Source organism: Archocentrus centrarchus, unplaced genomic scaffold (genome assembly GCF_007364275.1).
Source record: "Archocentrus centrarchus isolate MPI-CPG fArcCen1 unplaced genomic scaffold, fArcCen1 scaffold_43_ctg1, whole genome shotgun sequence".
In the NCBI taxonomy this organism is placed as follows: domain Eukaryota; kingdom Metazoa; phylum Chordata; class Actinopteri; order Cichliformes; family Cichlidae; genus Archocentrus; species Archocentrus centrarchus.
Genome location: NW_022060269.1, coordinates 1923038 through 1942852, shown reverse-complemented (window position 1 = coordinate 1942852; position 19815 = coordinate 1923038). Strand labels below are relative to the sequence as shown.

The 19815-nt window shown below is 39.4% G+C and overlaps 1 protein-coding gene across 1 annotated transcript in view; it reads right to left on the bottom strand.

Annotated features, from left to right (window-relative positions):
• Positions 1-19815, bottom strand: part of LOC115777086 (RNA binding protein fox-1 homolog 1-like) — a 246800-nt gene that overhangs the window by 83438 nt on the left and 143547 nt on the right. The window contains 2 exon segments of the mRNA XM_030724906.1: positions 11471-11524; positions 16624-16684. Of these exon segments, the coding sequence (XP_030580766.1) occupies positions 11471-11524; positions 16624-16684 (115 nt within the window).

Sequence of the window (19815 nt, the reverse complement as noted above, 5' to 3'; positions counted from 1 at the left end):
TAGCCAATGTCCACAAGATCCTGGCGTGTGTAGCAGTTGTTTGTGGAGACAAATGCACCAAAACTAACAAATATGAAATACAAAAAGTACAAAAAAGAGCACCGAAAGGAAGAGCCGTGAGCCGCTGCGTCTGTGCGCGCCGCCATCTTGAATCTAAAAAGTACACATCATTGGTGTCAAACACGCCTGGGGGAAGGATTGACTGCTTCTTTAATAAAAGAAGATGATTTGGGGTCAAAACCTCCAGGTCATTTGGATCATCTGATGCAGCAGTCAAAGGACGATCATTTATGATTGCTTCAACTTCGCATAACAGTGTGTGAAGGCCATCATCATCTAATATCTGCTACCTGAAAACTGAGTTCAACACCTTCCTGACAGTACGAATCTGCCTTTCCCATATTCCACCTTAATGGGAGGCACTTGGCGTATTAAAGATCCATGTGATACTCCTTTGCATCAGATCTTCTCTTATTTTGGTGTGGTCAAGCTCTGACAGGGCTTCTCTGAGCTCCTTTTCAGCGCCAAAGAAATTAGTGCCATTGTCTGAGCGCAAAGTAGAAACTTGACCTCTTCTACATATAAACCTTCTGATGGCATTTATGCATGACGAGGTATCCAAAGAGTGTGCCACCTCTATGTGGACTGCTCTCAGTGCAAGGCATGTAAATAGCGTGCCATAGCGCTTCGCTAAGCCACGCCCCCTTTTCACATTGAATGGTCCGAAATAGTCTACTCCCACATGGGTGAATGGAGGCTTGTCTGGGAGTACACGCTCTTCCAATAGGTCTGCCATTTTTTGGGCTGCAGGCTTTGCGTGTAATTTCCTGCAGGTGATGCATTTTGATATCACTGTGCGGGCAGCTCTGTTCAATCCTGGTATCCAGTATCGTTGCCTGACCCTTGCAGTCAGCTGGTTTCTTCCACAGTGACCATTCTGACGATGAGCCTGTTGCAGAATCAGTCTGGCAATGTGATGTTCTTTGTGCAGCAAAGTTGGACACCTGGCTTCCTCCGGCATGGCTGATTTGTTCAGTCGCCCTCCTACCTTGATGATTCCATCTTGCAAAAAAGGATCTAATCTGCAAAGTGGATTGGATCTCTTTAATTGGGAATCTCTCCCTTGGAGTGAAGCCAGCTCCTCTGGATACATCACTCCTTGACTGTGGCGTAGTAACACAACTTCTGCATCTTCCAAATCCTGCACAGACAAAGGTTTCCCCTTTACTGACTCTTTCAGCCTGCTCATTTCTTCTTGCACTTTCAGGCTCTGTTTTAATGGTCCTGTCTCTGTCAGTGTAACAACCTTCTCACATTCCTTTCTCCTCTCCACAAGGTAGTGAAGCAGGTCTTTCATACGTACAGATGCAGCCACCGAAAATGGCCGGCCGATCCGTGACGCGACCTTGGCCGGTCCTTGGCCGATTCGTGGCCGAACCTTGGCCTAAACGCGATCCCCCGCTAATGACGTAGGAATTCCGGCCACTGGTGGGAATGCCCCTAAGCAGCATTTGGGGAAAATGGTGGTAATGTCTTGTTTATCCACCAGGAGGAGCAGTAATAGTGGAAGCGCATTCATTTACAGCCCGCTGTATACTGTACCAAGGATCCTCACATCATTGAACTGTAATTGTAAGCGGAACTGTCCATTAAAAACAATAGAAAGATGAGATTAAAGCGGTCATTATAGTGGAGCAGTGAGTATTGTCTGGAGGGACGGGCTGGGCTTGAAGTTCAGCCCGTGACCTCGGACAGGCTGTGAGCGCTGCACCGCCAGCGAAACTGGGTAAAAAAATAATTAAAATAATTCTGATCACCAGCCGGTTTGGCCTGGGAATGACCTGGGAAGCCTAATCCTCTCATCAGTTTCACATTGTTCTTCCAAGTCTTCACAATGTTAAGCTTTTTGTTTGTTTATATTTTCCCTTTTATTTTATAATCAAAACTGCGACCAAAATGACTCCTTCCCAAACTAATAATACCGGCAGTCGTGATCGTATGCTGAGCTAGGGTTAGGGTTAGTAATTGCATAATAAGTGGATTAATATTTACTTCTTTGACTCTCCTCCACCTGCTTCATCAAACCTCAGCAGTAAACATATATGAAGACAGCAGCTGACACAGTAACAGTGAGCGCAGCGCACTGTGCAGTCTAAACTCTGCTCTGATTAATTATACGAATGTACAGCGAGTCAATCAGGATTGTGAAACGTCAGCTGCAGAGCCCCAGTCTCCATCATCAGAGCCCTGCCCGGTTCATTTTCCATTTTATAAACAATACTTTAGAGGTTTTAGTGAAGTCACACTGTGACAGTGACGTGCATTAGTGTGTGTGTGTCATCAGTGGCTATAAAAGGCCTTTTCTTAAAGGATAAAGTGGTGTTTGAGCCACAGTTACGACGGAGCGGCGGCTCTTTGAAATGGGACGCAGCCTTCCTGCGGCAGACAGCTAGCAGCAGGAACCGGACGCGCCAGGTTAGCCTAAGAAGCTACTGAGGCGTCCGTGACAACCACCATAGAAACAGCCTTTTAAGACCGTTTTAAAAACATCCTCAGAGTTCAAACGAGCAAAAATATATGATTTGAAACAGTTACAGCCGCAGAGCTGTGGCGGCTTCTTTAAACGTTGTTTACATAGATGATCATGAATGATACGATGTAGCTAGCAGTGTAGCTAGCAGTGAATGAGGTGACGTCATTGTGTGCGCATTTCACAGCTGTCTGTCTCAGTCTGTTGTTGTTATTATTCTAATTAACATGTATTTACTTTCTCTGGACCATCTCAGGTCCACCGTTACAATTTCAGCCTACAAAATGATTTAAATATGAACACACACTCTAACATCAGTGCGCTTTATGAAGTCCAATCCTTAAAATAAATATTATGTTTGTAAACATTCATGTCTCTGAAATAAGTACAGCTGTTCATGTTTGTCATTACCATTTTATTTGTTTAGAGAATTGTGAACTTCACATTGTGTATCTAATCAGAGTCTCAGCAACCTTCAGTCAGAGACTGAGACTGGATCACAGCTTTAACCTCTGCAGAGTCACAGACAGACACAAACCTTCCAAATCACACACAAGCAGCCCAGTCTCATCATTTTTGGATGCCTCTACTGTACACTACACTGTGATCAATATATTAAAAATTATAAATGAAAAGATAACATTCACATAAAGCTGTTTGAAAGTAAAATTAATAGGTACTTTCCAATAATATTTTTAAGGATCTCTGTCAGAGACCAGACAGAGCCATGACTCTCAAGAACCAGAGACTGAAATATGGAAAGAAAAAAAAATCCCTATGAGAAGTAAATGTGCAACAGTAAATATTTTGTCCAGTGGAAAATAAACGTTTTGAATCAAAAGCTTGGGATATCATCAAACCAGAAAAATAGAACTCATTTTTTTCTTTAATAACACACCTTAGCATGCAGTAATATGACATGTTTCCAAACAACAATACATAGATTTTATTCAATGTTTTGATTGTGGCAGTGAAAACACATGTTGCTGTGCACTGAGACCATGAAGCCCACTTCTCTGAAGCAGCTTCTTCTTCTTCTTGGCATCAAAACAGAGGTGGGAGAAATCTACCAAAAGGAGAAAGAACATCTGAGGTGAAACCAGTCAGGACAAATGATTAAATTATATATAGTAGTTCAATACAGTCTCTCAGGTAGCTTTGTGTTGATTTCAGCTCACTGCTCCTGTCTGTGGACCCGTGGTTTTTATGTTTGTAACCACTTAACTTCCATTCATCTATTTAACTCAGGGAGGAGAAATGTCAGGTTGGTGCAGGCTGGTGAGTTTAGGAGGGAGGTGCGTTTGGTTCTCTGTTGTCATTATCTGAAAGATTTGGTTCACCCTGTGGCTGGGCTGTATCTGGGGTTATGTTGGACCTGTCACACTTAGCAAGTTTCCCAGGTTGGTGTTTATGGTTTAGAACTTCTAGTTCTGGAGCAGCATCTGTGGCTGTGTAGGGTGCCGTTGGTTTTTGCTGTTTCTCCAGATCTGCGTTGGAAATTAGGTTATTGATCTCAGTGCATTCCTAAACAGGCTGAACAAGGTTATATATCGTCACCCTCCTAAAAAAATGGTCAAAGACATTTTTTAAATTTTATTTTTGTCTAAATTAAATTTTCAACATTCGGTCCAGTTTTTTGTGTTTTCTGAAAAGCCTGAAAAAAATCAAGGGAGGGTGACGACATGTTTCATGGCTAAATAACATAACTGCTGCAGTCTGATGGTGACAGCAAGATCTGAAGCAGTGGGTGACGAGGAAGAGGAGGAATACAACAATTTGAAGAGATCCCTCAGTCTACAGTCAGCACAAAGGCTACATTAGTGGCTGTTTGAGTTTCCTTCCATCTGCTGTGAACCTGAAGCACAGAGAACACAAAACATCTCTTCCAAATCTGGGATCTCAATTACAAATATGTTCTTATTAAAGGTGAAATATGTGTTGTGACCTGGCTTTTTATACACCTGGCGACCCTGGGTCATCATTGGTAACCCATCCCCACCCCCACACCCATCCCACACAGATTCCGATCTACTGGCCCCGTGTACATAACAAAAGGTGGCCTAATGAGATGTAAACTGCCATTTGGAGGTGCTTGGTAGAAAAAGGAGTAGTGTGAAAATGCTGGTAGTTCTAGTGGTCCAAGTTGTTCACCCACTCTAAGTCTCAGAGTGGGCTTGGTTTGTGGCCTGAACTTGAGTTCAAGCTTCTCCAAACTCCACTGGTGTTGCTCTGCAGTAGCTGGTCCTCCATCTTCTTTCTGTAGGTGTTTTTTCCATCCCTGATTTTCCTTCTGAGATCCTTCTGCACAGCTCTCAGCTCCTCCTTATTTCCTGATCTAAAGGTTCTCTTCTTCTCCTTCAGGAGAGCCTTTCTTTCAGAGCCACAGTTATGTACAACAAGTAATACTCAAGTGAATGTTAAACATGTATTAAAAGAAAAATGATTCAGCTCAGCTCACAAGAAACTGCTGGATACTATTCTGGAAATGCCTAATCAATACAAGGCCACTGTGAGCAATGACAAACCTTTAAACATGATAATCAAAAAGTACACATTAAGTATCATTGCTCACCTTTATTTATGAGAATGTCACTTCTCAAAATGATTGGGGTGAAGTTTGGCTTTGAGGGTTGGAGAAGAAGCTTTCCAGCACCTTTGGATTTCCAATTCAGTTCTGAAAGAGTAAAGACACAAACTACAATGATGCATGAAGCGGAAATGTTTGATTGTTGCTGCAGCACTAAACAGGTTTACAAACTGGTAGCTGATATAGCCTGAATATTAAAGATGAACCTCCTCTTCCACAAAAAAAAAAGATTTAGTGGTTCTTATTGCTGTTCTCAAATCTGCTCCCTCCACTGATGAACAACAACAATGTAAAACATATTAATGAATCAGTAACAAAATTATGGTGTTGAAAGTAAGTAGCCTGATGCTTCTAGATTAGTGACTCCAAAGCAGGCTGAGTCAAAACCTGAGATGGAGACTGGGTTTGTTTAAAGCTGAGGACAGTGAATCAGTCCCTGCTCACTGACAGGATTCCCAGAGTCTGGAAGCTAATACACTGTAAGTAATACACTGTAATACACTGTAAGTTTCAGCTCATTCTCAGGTGCTGGCAGGTTTCATGGATCCTCAGGTTTGTCACAGAGGATTAAAGGCAGCCAGACTTTCAGTTTTATGTGTATAGCACCAAATCACAACAGTCACCTCAAGGCTCTTTCCACAGAAGAGCTGAAGGCTCTGCATCCCATTCTACTCTTAAGTATCCTGGAACCACAAGTAAGCCAGCAGTCTGAAGTATAAACAGACTGCTCTTTGTTTATATGGTGAATATAAGAAACTTGCTAATATAAGGTTTGTTTACAGTGAATATAAAGAAATCACGGGAACCTCCCCAGCAGTCTAGGCCTATAGCAGCATAACTAAGAGAGGCTTCAGGGTCACCTGATCCAGCAACTGTGTTCAGACCAGTATCATTTTATTTTACATTGTGATAACCCTGGGTCAGTTCAATGCAGATTAAATGAAGCACTGTACTCGCAGATAATGAATATGGATGCACTGAAGCTCATCAGGATATTTATTTGGAATCTATGGCTGAAAATAATCATTTTACTTAACTAGTAAGTCCAGAAGCTCATATTTCTGTCATAACATTGTTTAATAGTGAACGCTTTCCTACGATATCCGCTAACATTTGCACAAAAGACGGCAAAACCCGCAATTATCTCTACAAATGCATCTCAGAGTTGGGATATCAGCGCTCTCTTACACCACATTAATCTAATTTCAAGTGCTTATTGAACTCACTGCCTTAATAATATCACTATATAAACGCTGTCCATTGAAATCCTCTTACCTGAACACTGCAGCATCCGCCGGAAGTCAGCGAGCATGGCTTCTGTAGTCCTTCGTCTGTAGTCCTTCTTTGTCAGTGATCCTCCGTTAGAACGATAACTACCTTCTCGACTGACTACGAGGTGCAGACGGCCCTTGCTGGCCCATATCTACAGGCCTGAAAACCGCTAATAAAGTCAGTAATTACCTGATAACATCCGAAGCGGGTGAACTAATGCAATTTACCTGCACAGCAACGGGAATACGTGTGACCGTGGTCACGGCCGATGGGGGTCATGGGTACTGTAGTTCATTTATTTATTCATCGTTGGTTCATGGATTTAACACAGAAGAAAAACGGCTTCAGACCACAGAACTCACAGAAAAAATTGGACACAGAATATAGCACTAACCATAAACACGTAAATATAACTTTAGACCTAAAAAGCCCCACAATTGTCATCGTTACAACCATAAGCAGCATCCCACATTAAATGAAACAAGGAGAAATTCATGTCAAAAGGACATGCAGCTTAGAAGCCGTGCTCAGAGGCACGAACTTTATCCCACTGCCTTTCAGGCAGAATAGAAGTCGTGTCGAGTAACACGAAAAAAAGAGGGAATTCGTGTTCATGAGCACGAATCAATAGATTAAATTTCGTGACTACTGCGCGAACTGCCGTGAGACCGAGTTGGCTCAGCTCAGCACCGCTTCTTTTTTAACCTACTGTATTTATTTACTTATTTAGTTAAAAGATGAAGTGAAACAAAGGAATCTTTTGGTGATTCGCAATGGAAATGTGTGAAAGGTCATACTGACAAAAATTTTAGGCATCTATTTTAGGTTTTCAAAACTTGCTACTTCACCAAAACCTTTTTGAATCACAGAACTCAATGTTTTTGTTAAGAAGGCGCCACCTTTTGGTGACAGTCTACAATTGAGGGAAAGGGGTGTGTTCATGCTGGAAAGTAGATACGCCCAGGAGAAGGAGGGGGACTTCCAGCCCGACGACAGCCAGACGTCGGCCAGCTGGGGGCTGGACTTCAGCTGGCCGACGTCTGGCTGGATGCGGCAACTTTAGGTGGCTGCATCTGTATATTGATGCTTTGATTATTATTCCTGATTATTATTCTCTGGTAAATGCAAACACCAAGGTGAAAATGAAAGGAAATGCACAAGCACAGGTTAATCACAATGTTGTGGGCTGTGTGGACCTGATTAGTAGTCACATTTCTCCAGAGGTGCACGTCAGGTTACGTCATAGGATCAGAGCGGTTTCCATAGTTGCCTTGTGTGTGCTTCTCAGGTGGACTGTAATGTTGGTGTTTTTTTTCCTGATTGAGAAATGCTCCACACATGTTTTCATCATCCACAGCACGCTTCTATCTGTGCAATCGTGCTCAAAGAAACCCCATATGAGACCGCTGCCATTACTTTACAGACCAGCATGGGGAGCACACACATGCACACGCACGCACACGCATGCATGCAATTGCCCGATGGTGCTCCTAGCTTAAACTCGTATAGCGGAAAAAATCACAAGGTGTCAAACTAGAGGTGTCAAACTCAATCCACAAGGCTTTTAAATAAAACGACAACACAAAAACCGAGGTAATTTTATCTAGAATTTCAGTTAGATTTAGTTAGCTTTGTAAATTCACAATACAGTTTTATTTAGTTATCATTTTTTCCTTTTAATTATAGTTTTTATTTATTTCAGTTAACAAAAATGTTTTTTCAGTTTCAATTTTCGTTATTTCGTTCTTTTTCGTTAACTATAATAACCCTGAGACACGCATGCAAAGAAAACCTTTAAAACATGTGGTAACCCAACTGGACTTTCATCAAATCAGCAAAGATGCATAGCAAAGATGCATAGCAAAGGAGGACTAATAAGAATGTGGAAGAAAACTGTCACAACAAGCCTGCCACAACTGTCTTATATGGCAGGCTTGTCAGAGAAACTTAGAAGAATTTTCTCCACGTATACTTCAAACCTAGTCACACTCTAAGGCAAAAACTGGTCTATCCCAAAGACAAAATTCCCAAATACAAGATAAGCAACATAGTGTATGCTGTTTAGTGCAGTGAAGAGTGGTCAGACCTCTACATTGGAGAAACAAAACACCCTCTTCAGAAATGCATAGCACAACATAGAAGAGCCATCGCGTCAGGGCAAGACTCAGCTGTAGATCTATATTGAAAGGAGAAAGGGCACTCTTTCGAGGATACCAGTGTTCACATTTTGGACTTGGAAGATAGAATGTTTGAAAAAGGAGTAAAAGAAGCCATCTATGTCCACTGTGAGCAACCATCACTGAACAGAGGAGGTGGATTAAGGGAGATGCTGGAGAAGACCCGCCCACCCCATGCAGTCAGTCTGTGGTCTGTTGGTGAGGCACCTGAACAACACCTAGTAGCTCAGGTGTGTGTTGAGGCCCAGGAGAACTAGTTTGGTGGTAATTTTCTGGGGGGAGATGATGTTGAAGGCAGAGCTATAATCAAGGAATCTGCACATAGCTATGTTGCTGGTCTAGATGGGCAGAGTGAAGGGCCAATGACAAAGCATTCTCGGTTGACCTGTTTGCTCTGTAGGCAAACTGGTGCTGGTCTGGAAGCTGCTCTTCAAGTGACCCAGGATGATTCGTTCGAAACACTTCATCACCACCTTTGTTGGGGCCACTGGCCGAAACTTATTGAGGGACCTGATGGCTGTTTTGGCACAGTCACAGTCAAAACAACTCCCTAAGAGCAAGCGTTTGGCTACAGTGGAAGAAACCTCCAGCAGAATCAGCTCAAACCACTCCTGCATTGGTGGTTAAACCAGTCTAGTGCATAACCATTCCTGTAATCCCTGTAGATTCAGAGGCTCTGCTGGTCCCCTTTGTTCCTGGTCCTGAGTTTGTCTTCATAGTTTCCAGTCCTTAGATGGTTCCTTGTTATTCTGGTTCAGGTCCAGGTCCAGAGTCAGCCCCCTTTGTTCCTGCCCCCTTCAGAGGCTTCAGTTTGTCCATCCATCCACTTGTCCTGTTCAGGGTTGCGGGGGGGCTGGAGCCTATCCCAGCTGTCATAGGGTAAGAGGCACGGTACAGGGCTAACACAGAGAGACAAACAACCTCTCACACTCACATTCACACCTATGGGCAATTTAGTGTAGCCAGTTAACCTAACCCCAGTAAGTGCATGTCTTTGGAATGTGGGAGGAAACCGGAGTACCTGGAGGAAACCCATGCAAGCATGGGAGAAAATGCAAACTCCACACAGAGAGAGGGAGAGGCCTGGGCCAAGGTGGAATCGAACCCAGGCCTTCCAGATGGTATTCTAACTGTGAGGCAGCAGTGCTTAACCACTGCTCCACCGTGCTGCCTGCTTCAGTTTGTGGCTTTGGTTATTATATTCTAGTTTATTTAATTTGGGGTAGGTTAATTTTTCTAGTGTTTTTAGACAAGGATCCCTTGTGTTAATATTTTCCAGACCCCCTCACCAGTAACCTTTTATATATTATTATTATGTTTGCCTCTGTGTTCTGTGGTTTCCCATTTAATTACTTCCTGTTTTATTTTGAGGTTTCTTTGTCTTTTGTGATTTGCCTTTAGCTTTACTTCCTTGTGTCTCATTACCTAGATTAACTTCTGCTGTACTTTTTTACTCTTGTTTCCGCTCTCCCTGATTGCTTCCTGTCTGTATTTAAGCCTCAGTTTGTTTGTGTTCTCATCTCCATTTGCCCCTATCGTGTTCCCTGTATTTTATTTTTTGTGTGTGTGTTTTGGACTTTATTTATATTACTGATCAACAACAGCCACAATATGGGCTCACCTTTTGTTTATTTCAAGTCAGTCTTGTCAGTTTACATTCGGGTTTTCTTCTCCAGCATTTCATGACAGAAATCACCTGCAGCAATTAGCTGTGCATCTTCAATACTGTGCTGTATATCTTAAACTACGCTGCTATGAAAACATTGTATCCAAACAAACAAACTGCAAGAATAGGTACTGGCTTTGATCCTTGGCAGCTTCAATCATAATCTAGTATTATATATAGAATAATAGTATAATATATAGTCTAATGATCACATGATATTCAATAAAAGATTTTAATTAATAACACAGAAGAAGCCTGAAAACTTTGTGCACTCTTTGCACGTGCACACATAAAATGCAGATACAGGTCCCAATGGCATTTTGTGCACTTGAAAGGAGGTCCAAAGGTAAATCAATACAATGCAATTTTTTTAATTAAAATAATGTGTGGATGAATTAGGCAAATGGCTCTCTGGAAAAATTGAAAATATTGATTTTCATTTGAAAAATATATTTCATACCTTTTAATGTGCTTGCAGAAATGGACAATTAGATTTCAACCTTGGGGTGGCTGTAGCTCAGGAGGTAGAGGAGGTCACCTACTAATCAAAAAGTTGGTGGTACGATCCCTGGCTGCTCCAGTCTGCATGCCAAAGCATCCTTGGGCAATATACTGAATCCTAAGTTGTTCTCCGATGCAATCGTTCGAGCGTGAGTGTTAGATAGAAAGCACTTAAGTGTAGGAAGAAGTACTTTAATGTAAGGGAATAGGTGAATAAGGCATGTTGTATAGATCATTTTGAGTGTTCAAAGTAGAGTAGAATAGTGCTATATAAGAACCAGTCCATTTACCATTTGTCCTTTACCGTTTCTCACACCTCTCCTCTGCCACACTCTTATCTGTCTTAGCTCCTCGTATTACAAAATCGTTTATTGATTCATTTATTTATTTTCACCTTAATGACCATTGTTAATGACATAGTGCAGAGGGTGGGCAGCCAACAGGTGCTGGGGGAAATAAACACTGGCATGGCAGAGATTGTAAATGGCTTGTGGATGGTTGTGGGGGTTACAGAATGTCATTTTGTTTTCAGCAGACATGACAGTCATTGCATTTGTGCAATTCAGCATATTTCTTAGGCTATAATCAGATGAACAGCAGGAGGAGGTGACAAGGGTCCAGAGAAAATGGGAGGGTGGGGAGGGAGAATTCAAAAATGTCAAAGACAGTGAAGGAAAAAAGAGTGAGGAGGAGGATGATAAAAGAGATTTTAACAGATGAAGAAGGACATGTCCTACCTGCATAGAATTCTGGACTGTAGACAGCACTAACCACTGGATTTAACTTCCAGCCTGAAACAAGAAACAGACAGCAAGACAAAGAATAAAGAGTTAGAGAAAGAGACATATTAAGGAAGACTGGTTTACTTTTGTTATAAGGTATAAGGATATGCTCACTGAATTCATATATATACATATTATATATATATATATATATATATATATATATATATATATATATATATATATATATATATATATATATATATGTGTGTATATATATATATATATGTGTGTATATATATATATATATATGTGTGTATATATATATATATATATATATATATATATATATATATATATATATATATATATATATATATATATATATATATATATATGCTGCTTATAGTTTCTCCATAAGCTATTTAATCATGGGGTCTTTTTTTGTTTAATAAATAATGATCATCTCTGGTTGTATATATGAAATATTAAGACCTGATTGAAGCAGTCAGCAATCACTCTAGGGTAGAGTCACTCTAGAGGTGTCAAACTTAGTATGTGACACATGCAGCCTACCTTGGCCTCAAGTAAAGCCATGGCCCAATAACTTGTTTTTTTGTTTGTTTGTTTGTTTGTTTTTTCAAAAAAAAAAAGAAAAGAGCCAAAAAAAAGCAAACAAAAAAAACTCCTCAATTAAAAAAAAAAAAAGTGTACAGAAAGACAAGTACATAATACAAAAATTCTTAAGTGAAAGACACCCCGCTCTCTAAAAACATTAAGCAAAATTTTTAGACTGTTTTAGAAAACAGTTGATGGCCAGTCGAAGAAGTCAATTTTAAAAATACATCAGTTATTATTCATATTCATTGAATTTCTGTAGTTATATTTGCAGTGCAATTTACAGTTAAAAAAAAAACAATCTTTTCATATAGGGTTTTTATAATTAAACAAAATATTTTACATCAACATTTCAAGCAACTAGTCCAGGAGCATTGATTTTTTTTTTTAATTGAAAAATTATTCTTTAGACTGGTTTTGCACGTTTCACCTCAGTTATAGAGAACACACTGGTAACCAAAAAACAAGAGCCAAAATATGAGAACTGTTCATCCAAACAATCTCAGCTCTCAAATGCAGAAGGAAATTAATCATTTACAGGTTAATAATTTACATGGCACAACTTTTGTTCCAACTGCTTTTTCCTCTGATAATTTTGCCATTAAACCATGCTTGGAGCACTCATTACACCAGGCGCATGGCAATCTGTGGAAACCTATGGGGTATGATCTCCATTCTACATGTCTTAAAGCAATTAAAAAGTATTCAGTTTAGGGCAGTCAATTCTGATTAGTTTGTTTATATGGCACGATATATTCTCATGCCAGCTCATGCATAAAAGGCTATACACACAAAATTTGACCTGTTGTACTCCTAGACATGGATTTCCCCTATTTTTGTCTATTATGTGGTTTTTCATTAGATGGGTCTTATATCTACTGAGTTGTGTCCATGTACACAAAGTCAAGAATTCCCAGCCTTAATTGGGGAAAGGACTACCATTTGGAGAGATTTGTGGTGGTCTAAGTTGGACCAGAGTCCTAAAAAGAATGGACTGCTTGCATCCATCAATCTATTTTTTTCTGCTTACCCGAGGCCAGGTCACAGGGGCAGTAGCCTAAGCAGAAAAGCCCAGACCTCCCTCTCCCCAGCCACCTCCTCCAGCTCATCCGGAAGGACCCCAAGGCATTCCCAAGCCAGCCGAGAGATCTAAATCTCTCCAGCGTGTCCTGGGTCTGCCCCAAGGCCTCCTCCTGGACATGCCCAGAAAACCCCTTGAAATATAATTGAGGGTGGTTGCTCACTCACCATGATGATTGGAAAGCAGATGATTGAAAGCATTGATAGGAAAAATAATAAAATCCAGTCCATTTACCCAAGTAATTTATTGAAGTACAAGTTTAATCTACTTGTACTTGATTTTTCTTTTTTTTTTTTTAATTGTTGATAATGCTACCAAGCCTATATTAAGCAATTAATAAAATCTCCTGCTGCAAATAGCAAAACTCCAGTTACAAAACAATTTCCAGGCTCTCAGGTGCTGCTTTTCCTGTAATGCCAACTGTTATCACAGCATAGGGCTATACATGAATCAGAAAAAACTTTTTTTTTTTTATGCAGATTTGGACTTATTGTTTGACCTTGTAATTACTTGTGGTGAAATATTTTGCCCCCACCCCCACCCCCTACTATTACTACTGCTAGAAATACCCTTGCCTATGACTACTTTCCAGTTATATTTAAAGGAAGAAATACTTGACATAAAAGGGCCTTTTTCAGCTGAACATTTTCCAAAAAGCTTCATAAAAAACTTCAATCACGACCCTATTCCAGCAAAGGGGCTTAGCTAACAACTCACCCTGGGATGAGGAAAACTCTAGCTTTTCTATTTCAGAAAGACTTCAACTTGGAGTAAGTAACAAGGGTGCCAGACTCTGTGAACTTAACCTGGTCGCTGACAGGTTTTCTTCAACAAACTAAAATGGAAATGGTAAATGAGCTGGTTTTTATATACCACTTTTCTGCTCTACTTTGCACTCTGAATGTATGTCTTCTCTGCTCCTGCTGCACATGAACCAGTTGACTGAAGGTCTGTTTAATTTCCTCATTCATAAACTCCCTATCAAAGCTCAAAGCAGAGCCAAATAATTTGCAGAATGTGTTTTTACAAATACTTAAATCCCAGCTTGCTATTTTTTGTACTTAACATGAGTGCTGTTACAGTCATTCACTTGCACATTTATTATCAACTCAAAATAAAATCCAGAGCATCAATTATGAGAATATGACAATCTGTGGACAGTAACACATTGGTCAGACTATCAGCCAGTTCCTCTGAAATATTTATTGTACATTACTGTAGTGAGTACTGCTTAAATATAACTCATCTGTGTATAGCTTTTGACAAATAACACAAAGATTTGTGCTGTAATGGGTCACACTGCTGGAAAATTTTAAAATTACTTTTAAAATCCAGGTTGCTGACAGTCTGTGTTCTGAACATTTCATGTTAAAATGTCTTCACAGATTCAGTCATCAAACAATTCCAAACAACATTTTAAAAATTACAGAGCCTGAAATTCAGAGTCTGAACCTCGACATTTCCATTTCAAATAACCTAAATCAGTTTCAGTACATCTACCCATTTAGCAGTGACTCCAAACCGGATATGACTGAAGATGTCATAGGCTCCATAATGGATCACCAAACTGTGTCTAGCTGGCTTGCACGACGAGATAGATCCAAACCAGATAAGACTCAAGGATTCAGACCAGATCAGGCCTGAATCCAGTTTGGCTCTGATCATTTCCTGGTTAATCTCATGCACATCCATTTTGGATCTTTGCATAGAGTTCATTTTGTCCTGTCACAATTCCTTATTTAAATTGGTTCATCCAACTAAAAGTATACTGAAATATCTAAAATCTCACTGAACATCAAAGATAACCCTATAAAAGTTGATATTCCTCATAACATCTTAAAACTTTACATTCATTAAAGACTTGGAACACTGTTCTGCATTTTGAGAGGATAAATGTGAACCTTACTATTAACCCCAGAGCACTAAAACATCTCTGCTATGGCTATAAGAGAGACATCAGTGAAGGATGATATTAGATAAAATTATATATATATATATATATATATATATATATATATATATATATATATATATATATATATATATATATATATATAGTAAATCTGAAAAATTAGGTTATTATTGTCATTGTACTGGGCCGTCTGCCCAGCATTTTGTGTTTAGTTCTGTTTTCCCTGAGTTTTGTTATTTTTCAGTTGTTTTGATGCATTTGTTCCCTTCGTCCCTGTCTCCCCTGCTCCATGGTCTTGTCTGTTTTGTCATGATGTCTTAACCCTGACCTCCTGTGTTTTCATGTTGAGTTTATTCCTAGTGTTGTGACTAGTCTGCGTCTCTGCCCCGTGTCTGTGTGCCAGTCCCCCGTACTGTATGTAGTCTGCCTGCACCTTGGTTAGTCACTTCCTGTATTATTTTGACAGTCTTGTGTTCCCTGTGCTTTGTGTTTAGTTTTGCTTCCCCTGTTAGTTTCATTTGCTTCACCTGTTGCTCCCTGCTGTTTCCTCTTGCCCTGATTACCTGCTGTGTATTTAAGCCCTCAGTTTTCCTCTGTTCTTTGTCGTGTTGTCGTCTTTGCCTCCATCGTGCGTGTGATCCGTCTCTTGTAGTTAGTTCTAGCTTCAGCCCAGCCCAGCCAGGTTTTGTTATTACCTTCATGTCAATAAACCACTAAGCTCATCACCTCTGAGTCCTCCGTTTTGGGGTCTCCCTGCTTCTGCCACATGGCCCGACATGACAATTATGGCCCATAAGTACATTAAATGCTCACTGAACAAATACTGGTGAAGGAAATGGTCATAAACGTTTGCAAAAACAGTTTTTTTTATTTAATAACTAACTCGAGGATGGATCTGTGTATTGCTATCTCAGCAACTAATATCAAAGATCCATAAGTAAACTGTGCCTTATCTGTATGTCTTTGATTTTTAGTTTTTATAACCTACTTTTTATCCTGTCAGGTTACAGCTTAATAATTAGAATTAAAAATCAAATGTAAAATTTGGATTCCAGCATAATCTAATGACAATTGAAGTTGGGTAAATTATGACCACAGAAATTATAAAAGATTATATATTATATATCACACTTTGAGACTGTCTACGATGATTACAGTGATTAAACTGATTAAAATAACTCTTCATCCCTTGTTTTTTTTTTTTTCAAAATACAGTAAGTGCCATGTGTTCATATTCATCAGTCTACTGGATTAAAATAGAGACTCTGCTGTTTCTTTACCCATTGCCATGGTGAATCATCATATCAGAGTTCCACTGATAATGGCTTTCTTTCTCACACACGCTTAAATCACGGTGAACACTATCAGAGTTAATTGAACTAACTCTGATCAGCTGTTCTGGAACAGAAAACTCTGTGTTGCCGATCTCAGTTGATCAACTCAGTGTTTAGTTTTAAACTGGTGAACATGCTTCCTGGAATAGGACCCAGATTTGTAAAACAATTAAAATTTCCAAAGGGGGTGAATACTTTTTTGTAAACACTCACTTGTCCTTACCATTTGCATATGGGTTGACAGTCTTCTTATTTGTCATTACACGGGCCGTTGCATTGTTGACCTACAGCAAGTAAAGAGAGAGCTCCATGAGGTAGGATACTTGTAAATAATAAGTGGAAAGTGCTGCCCTTGTTAGATTAGATCTGCATGCAAGGCAAACACCCATAACATTTCTGTGTTTACCAAACCGCATTCAGCAACACTTATAACACATCCAAACAACTGCCTTTCTCATTTGCATATATGCTATCTTATGAAATTTTTCAGCATGCTCTCCTCAGATTTAGTGGCATTTCAATAACATACAAGAGTCAAGAAAGAGCAGATGCACTGTCCAAATGAAATTTAGTAAATGTATACATACATGCAACTGGGAGGGTGAGAGGAAAAAAAAAACAAACAAAGAAAATTACATTGGGGAAAGGAAGAAGACATGTTGGGAGCATTATGCAACATCCAGTCAACTTCCAAAGGTGAAAACTATTGTGACAAAAGCAACAAAAAGCATTCACACAATAATTAGATGAAAAGAAAATAGATATACTTTAATAAACCAACCAAGTTAATCAATAACCAATAAAATCATTCCAAATTCAAACAGCTAACACGATAAATTAAAATAAGAGTGCATTGTCTTCCAAAGTAAAATAAAATAAATTAATAGGTTTCTCAACAATCTCATAGATTGTGCAAACTAATTCATATATCAGTGTTGCTCACACACGCAGCTTCAGAAAACACTTAGTAAATAAACACGCACGCTGACGCAAGAAAATATGTATGTCAATACTCAGCATAAACTCAACCACAATTCAAAAAGAAATGTCATGTGACTTTTAGCGTTGCAAACGTTCCAAAGAGAGAGGAAGAGAGAGAGGAAATGCTGGCAGAATGGCTTGCTTGCCTGCCTACACTTACCATTCCCAAAACCTTTGGCCCCGCCCACTTGTTTGTGTACTGTTACCGTTGTAACTGTGTTGGATGGGGCCCTACACAAGCTACTGTTGGAAGGATGGTGGAAGGAGGAGGGGATGAGAAAGGAATAAGCAGCGTCTTACTCAGGTCACTGAGATAACTTTGCAATCATTCCACTGCACAAACTCTCTCTTTCAGCTCTCTCCAGGCACTTAGCTGGTTTCTGAAAATGTAACTGATCATTTCTTAATTCATCTGAATGAGCTGAACAAAATTTTTTTTTTTTTTTTCACTCCTTAGAGAAGTACATATTGGCTCAGCTCTCAAAATGCCAAGTGTTTGTCATCCAGAGATGTTTTCTGCAGCAAACTTTAATTGACCTACAATGAAACAAAACCAAATTGTACACTGGCCTTATGAGTTAAAATCATGCAGTTTTCATATCATGAAATCAATTTAGTATAAATACTGTCGTGTTAATATGTTGAAAATACTGACCCAGGGGTAATTTTTTTTCACCATGTTATGTCTGAGATTCCTAGTGTTCTATCTAAGAAAGCAAAAGAAGATCAAAAGGCGGGAAGGCTTTGTGCTCTTTAACTTACAAAGAGGGGACCTTGCAGCAATCAGGATTTTCAGGGAGTACTTAAAGCCTTTCCACCTGGTAACCACATGTAGGTTGCATCTGCATTATCATTAAGATTATCAAGACAATAACATTTGAGGGGTATTGTGTTCACACCAATAAAGTTTCATATTATGAGAATGCTAATATACTGACTGAATCTCTGTACACAAAATGAGGAGACAGAACTAACCAAATTTAAAAACGTGATGAATCACACTGCAGCCAAGTTCAGCCCTAAGAAAAACCTGTTATTCATTTGAGTGAGGCTAGGGCAGTAAGACACAAACAATAAAGATAAACTTGGCTCAAGTTTTGTCCAGTTGCAATGCAATTTGATCTAGCAAGGTGCTGTATGAAAGTCAGATCATCTTTGTCATAGACTGTAAAAAAAAAAAAAAAAAAAAAAAAAGATTGATGTAGTCACTATGACTTTGCCCATTGGTCTAAAGTCTGTTTTTTTGTAAAACTAGATTTGGGTGAGAGGGTTGAGAGTTGAAGTGAAAACTTAAAACAAAATTCACCTACAGGGAAAAAAAAGAAAAAAAAATGAATAGCCAGCATCTCAAAGTCACCCTTAAGTGTGTATAACTATTAAGCCTTCATTAAACTTGATTTCATAGCAAAATGGTACATCCATTTAAGACCGGCACTTTGAGATTCCATGACAAGGCATGACATATATCCTTTATGCATTGATAAGGGGGAATCAGAATCAATCAGTAGCAAGTAACTATGTGTATGTCATTGTTTTATTTTGGATATTTTGCCAACAGGAGAAGTGGAAGAGAATGGATGGATGGAAATTTTTTCAAGCACAGCTGTTGAACGGAATGGTAATGGCAGCTATCACTGTCAGAATGTAATGGAACTACTGGGTGGTTGGGATGCCTAGCTGTGAAAAAAGTTACAGTGGCAAAGTTTTGTCCAGTTGAGCATTCCGTCTGTTCAATGGTCCTAAATACAGTACCAGTCAAAAGCTTGGAAACACTTATCCATTTAAATGAATGGGTAAATGTGTCCAAACTTTTAAAAGAACTGAAACTTTTAAAAGAATTTGAAAAGTCAGTTCTACTGATGTGAGCCCTTTGGATCTTGGTCAAAAAAACTGTGACAAAGCTGAAGAGGATTTAGGTCTTCACTGGGGTGGTGTGTATAATAACCTAAAAGAAAAATGCTAAAGTGTAGGCAAAATAAATGGGACATTTGGCCAAGTGGATAATAGTGCCATGGCTAAGCAATACCAACTCTGAGCTGCCAAGGTTGCAAGATAAATTATGAGGTTGGAATAATATGAGAAAAGTTGGGGGAAATAAAAGGTTTCACCATTAGGTGATTGACAACAAAGACCTTTTAAAGGCAATGAGATCGGGATGACAGGATAGAAAAAAAATCAAAGTCATGTGTCTGAAGAAAAAAAAGATAAAAAAGATCAGACGAAATTGAAGGTAGATACACTGCATACTGAAAAAGCTAATGGTATATATGTTCATCACAAGATTATTCAGAAATTAATATACAAGAAAAGAGTAAGAGCAGGCACAAAATATAATACAGATTCTATGACCATGGATGAGCAGAATTTGAGGAAATGTTTCAGGGGTCAGGATGCTTTCTTCAGTAAATGTATACAAAAGCTTAATTTCCTTTGA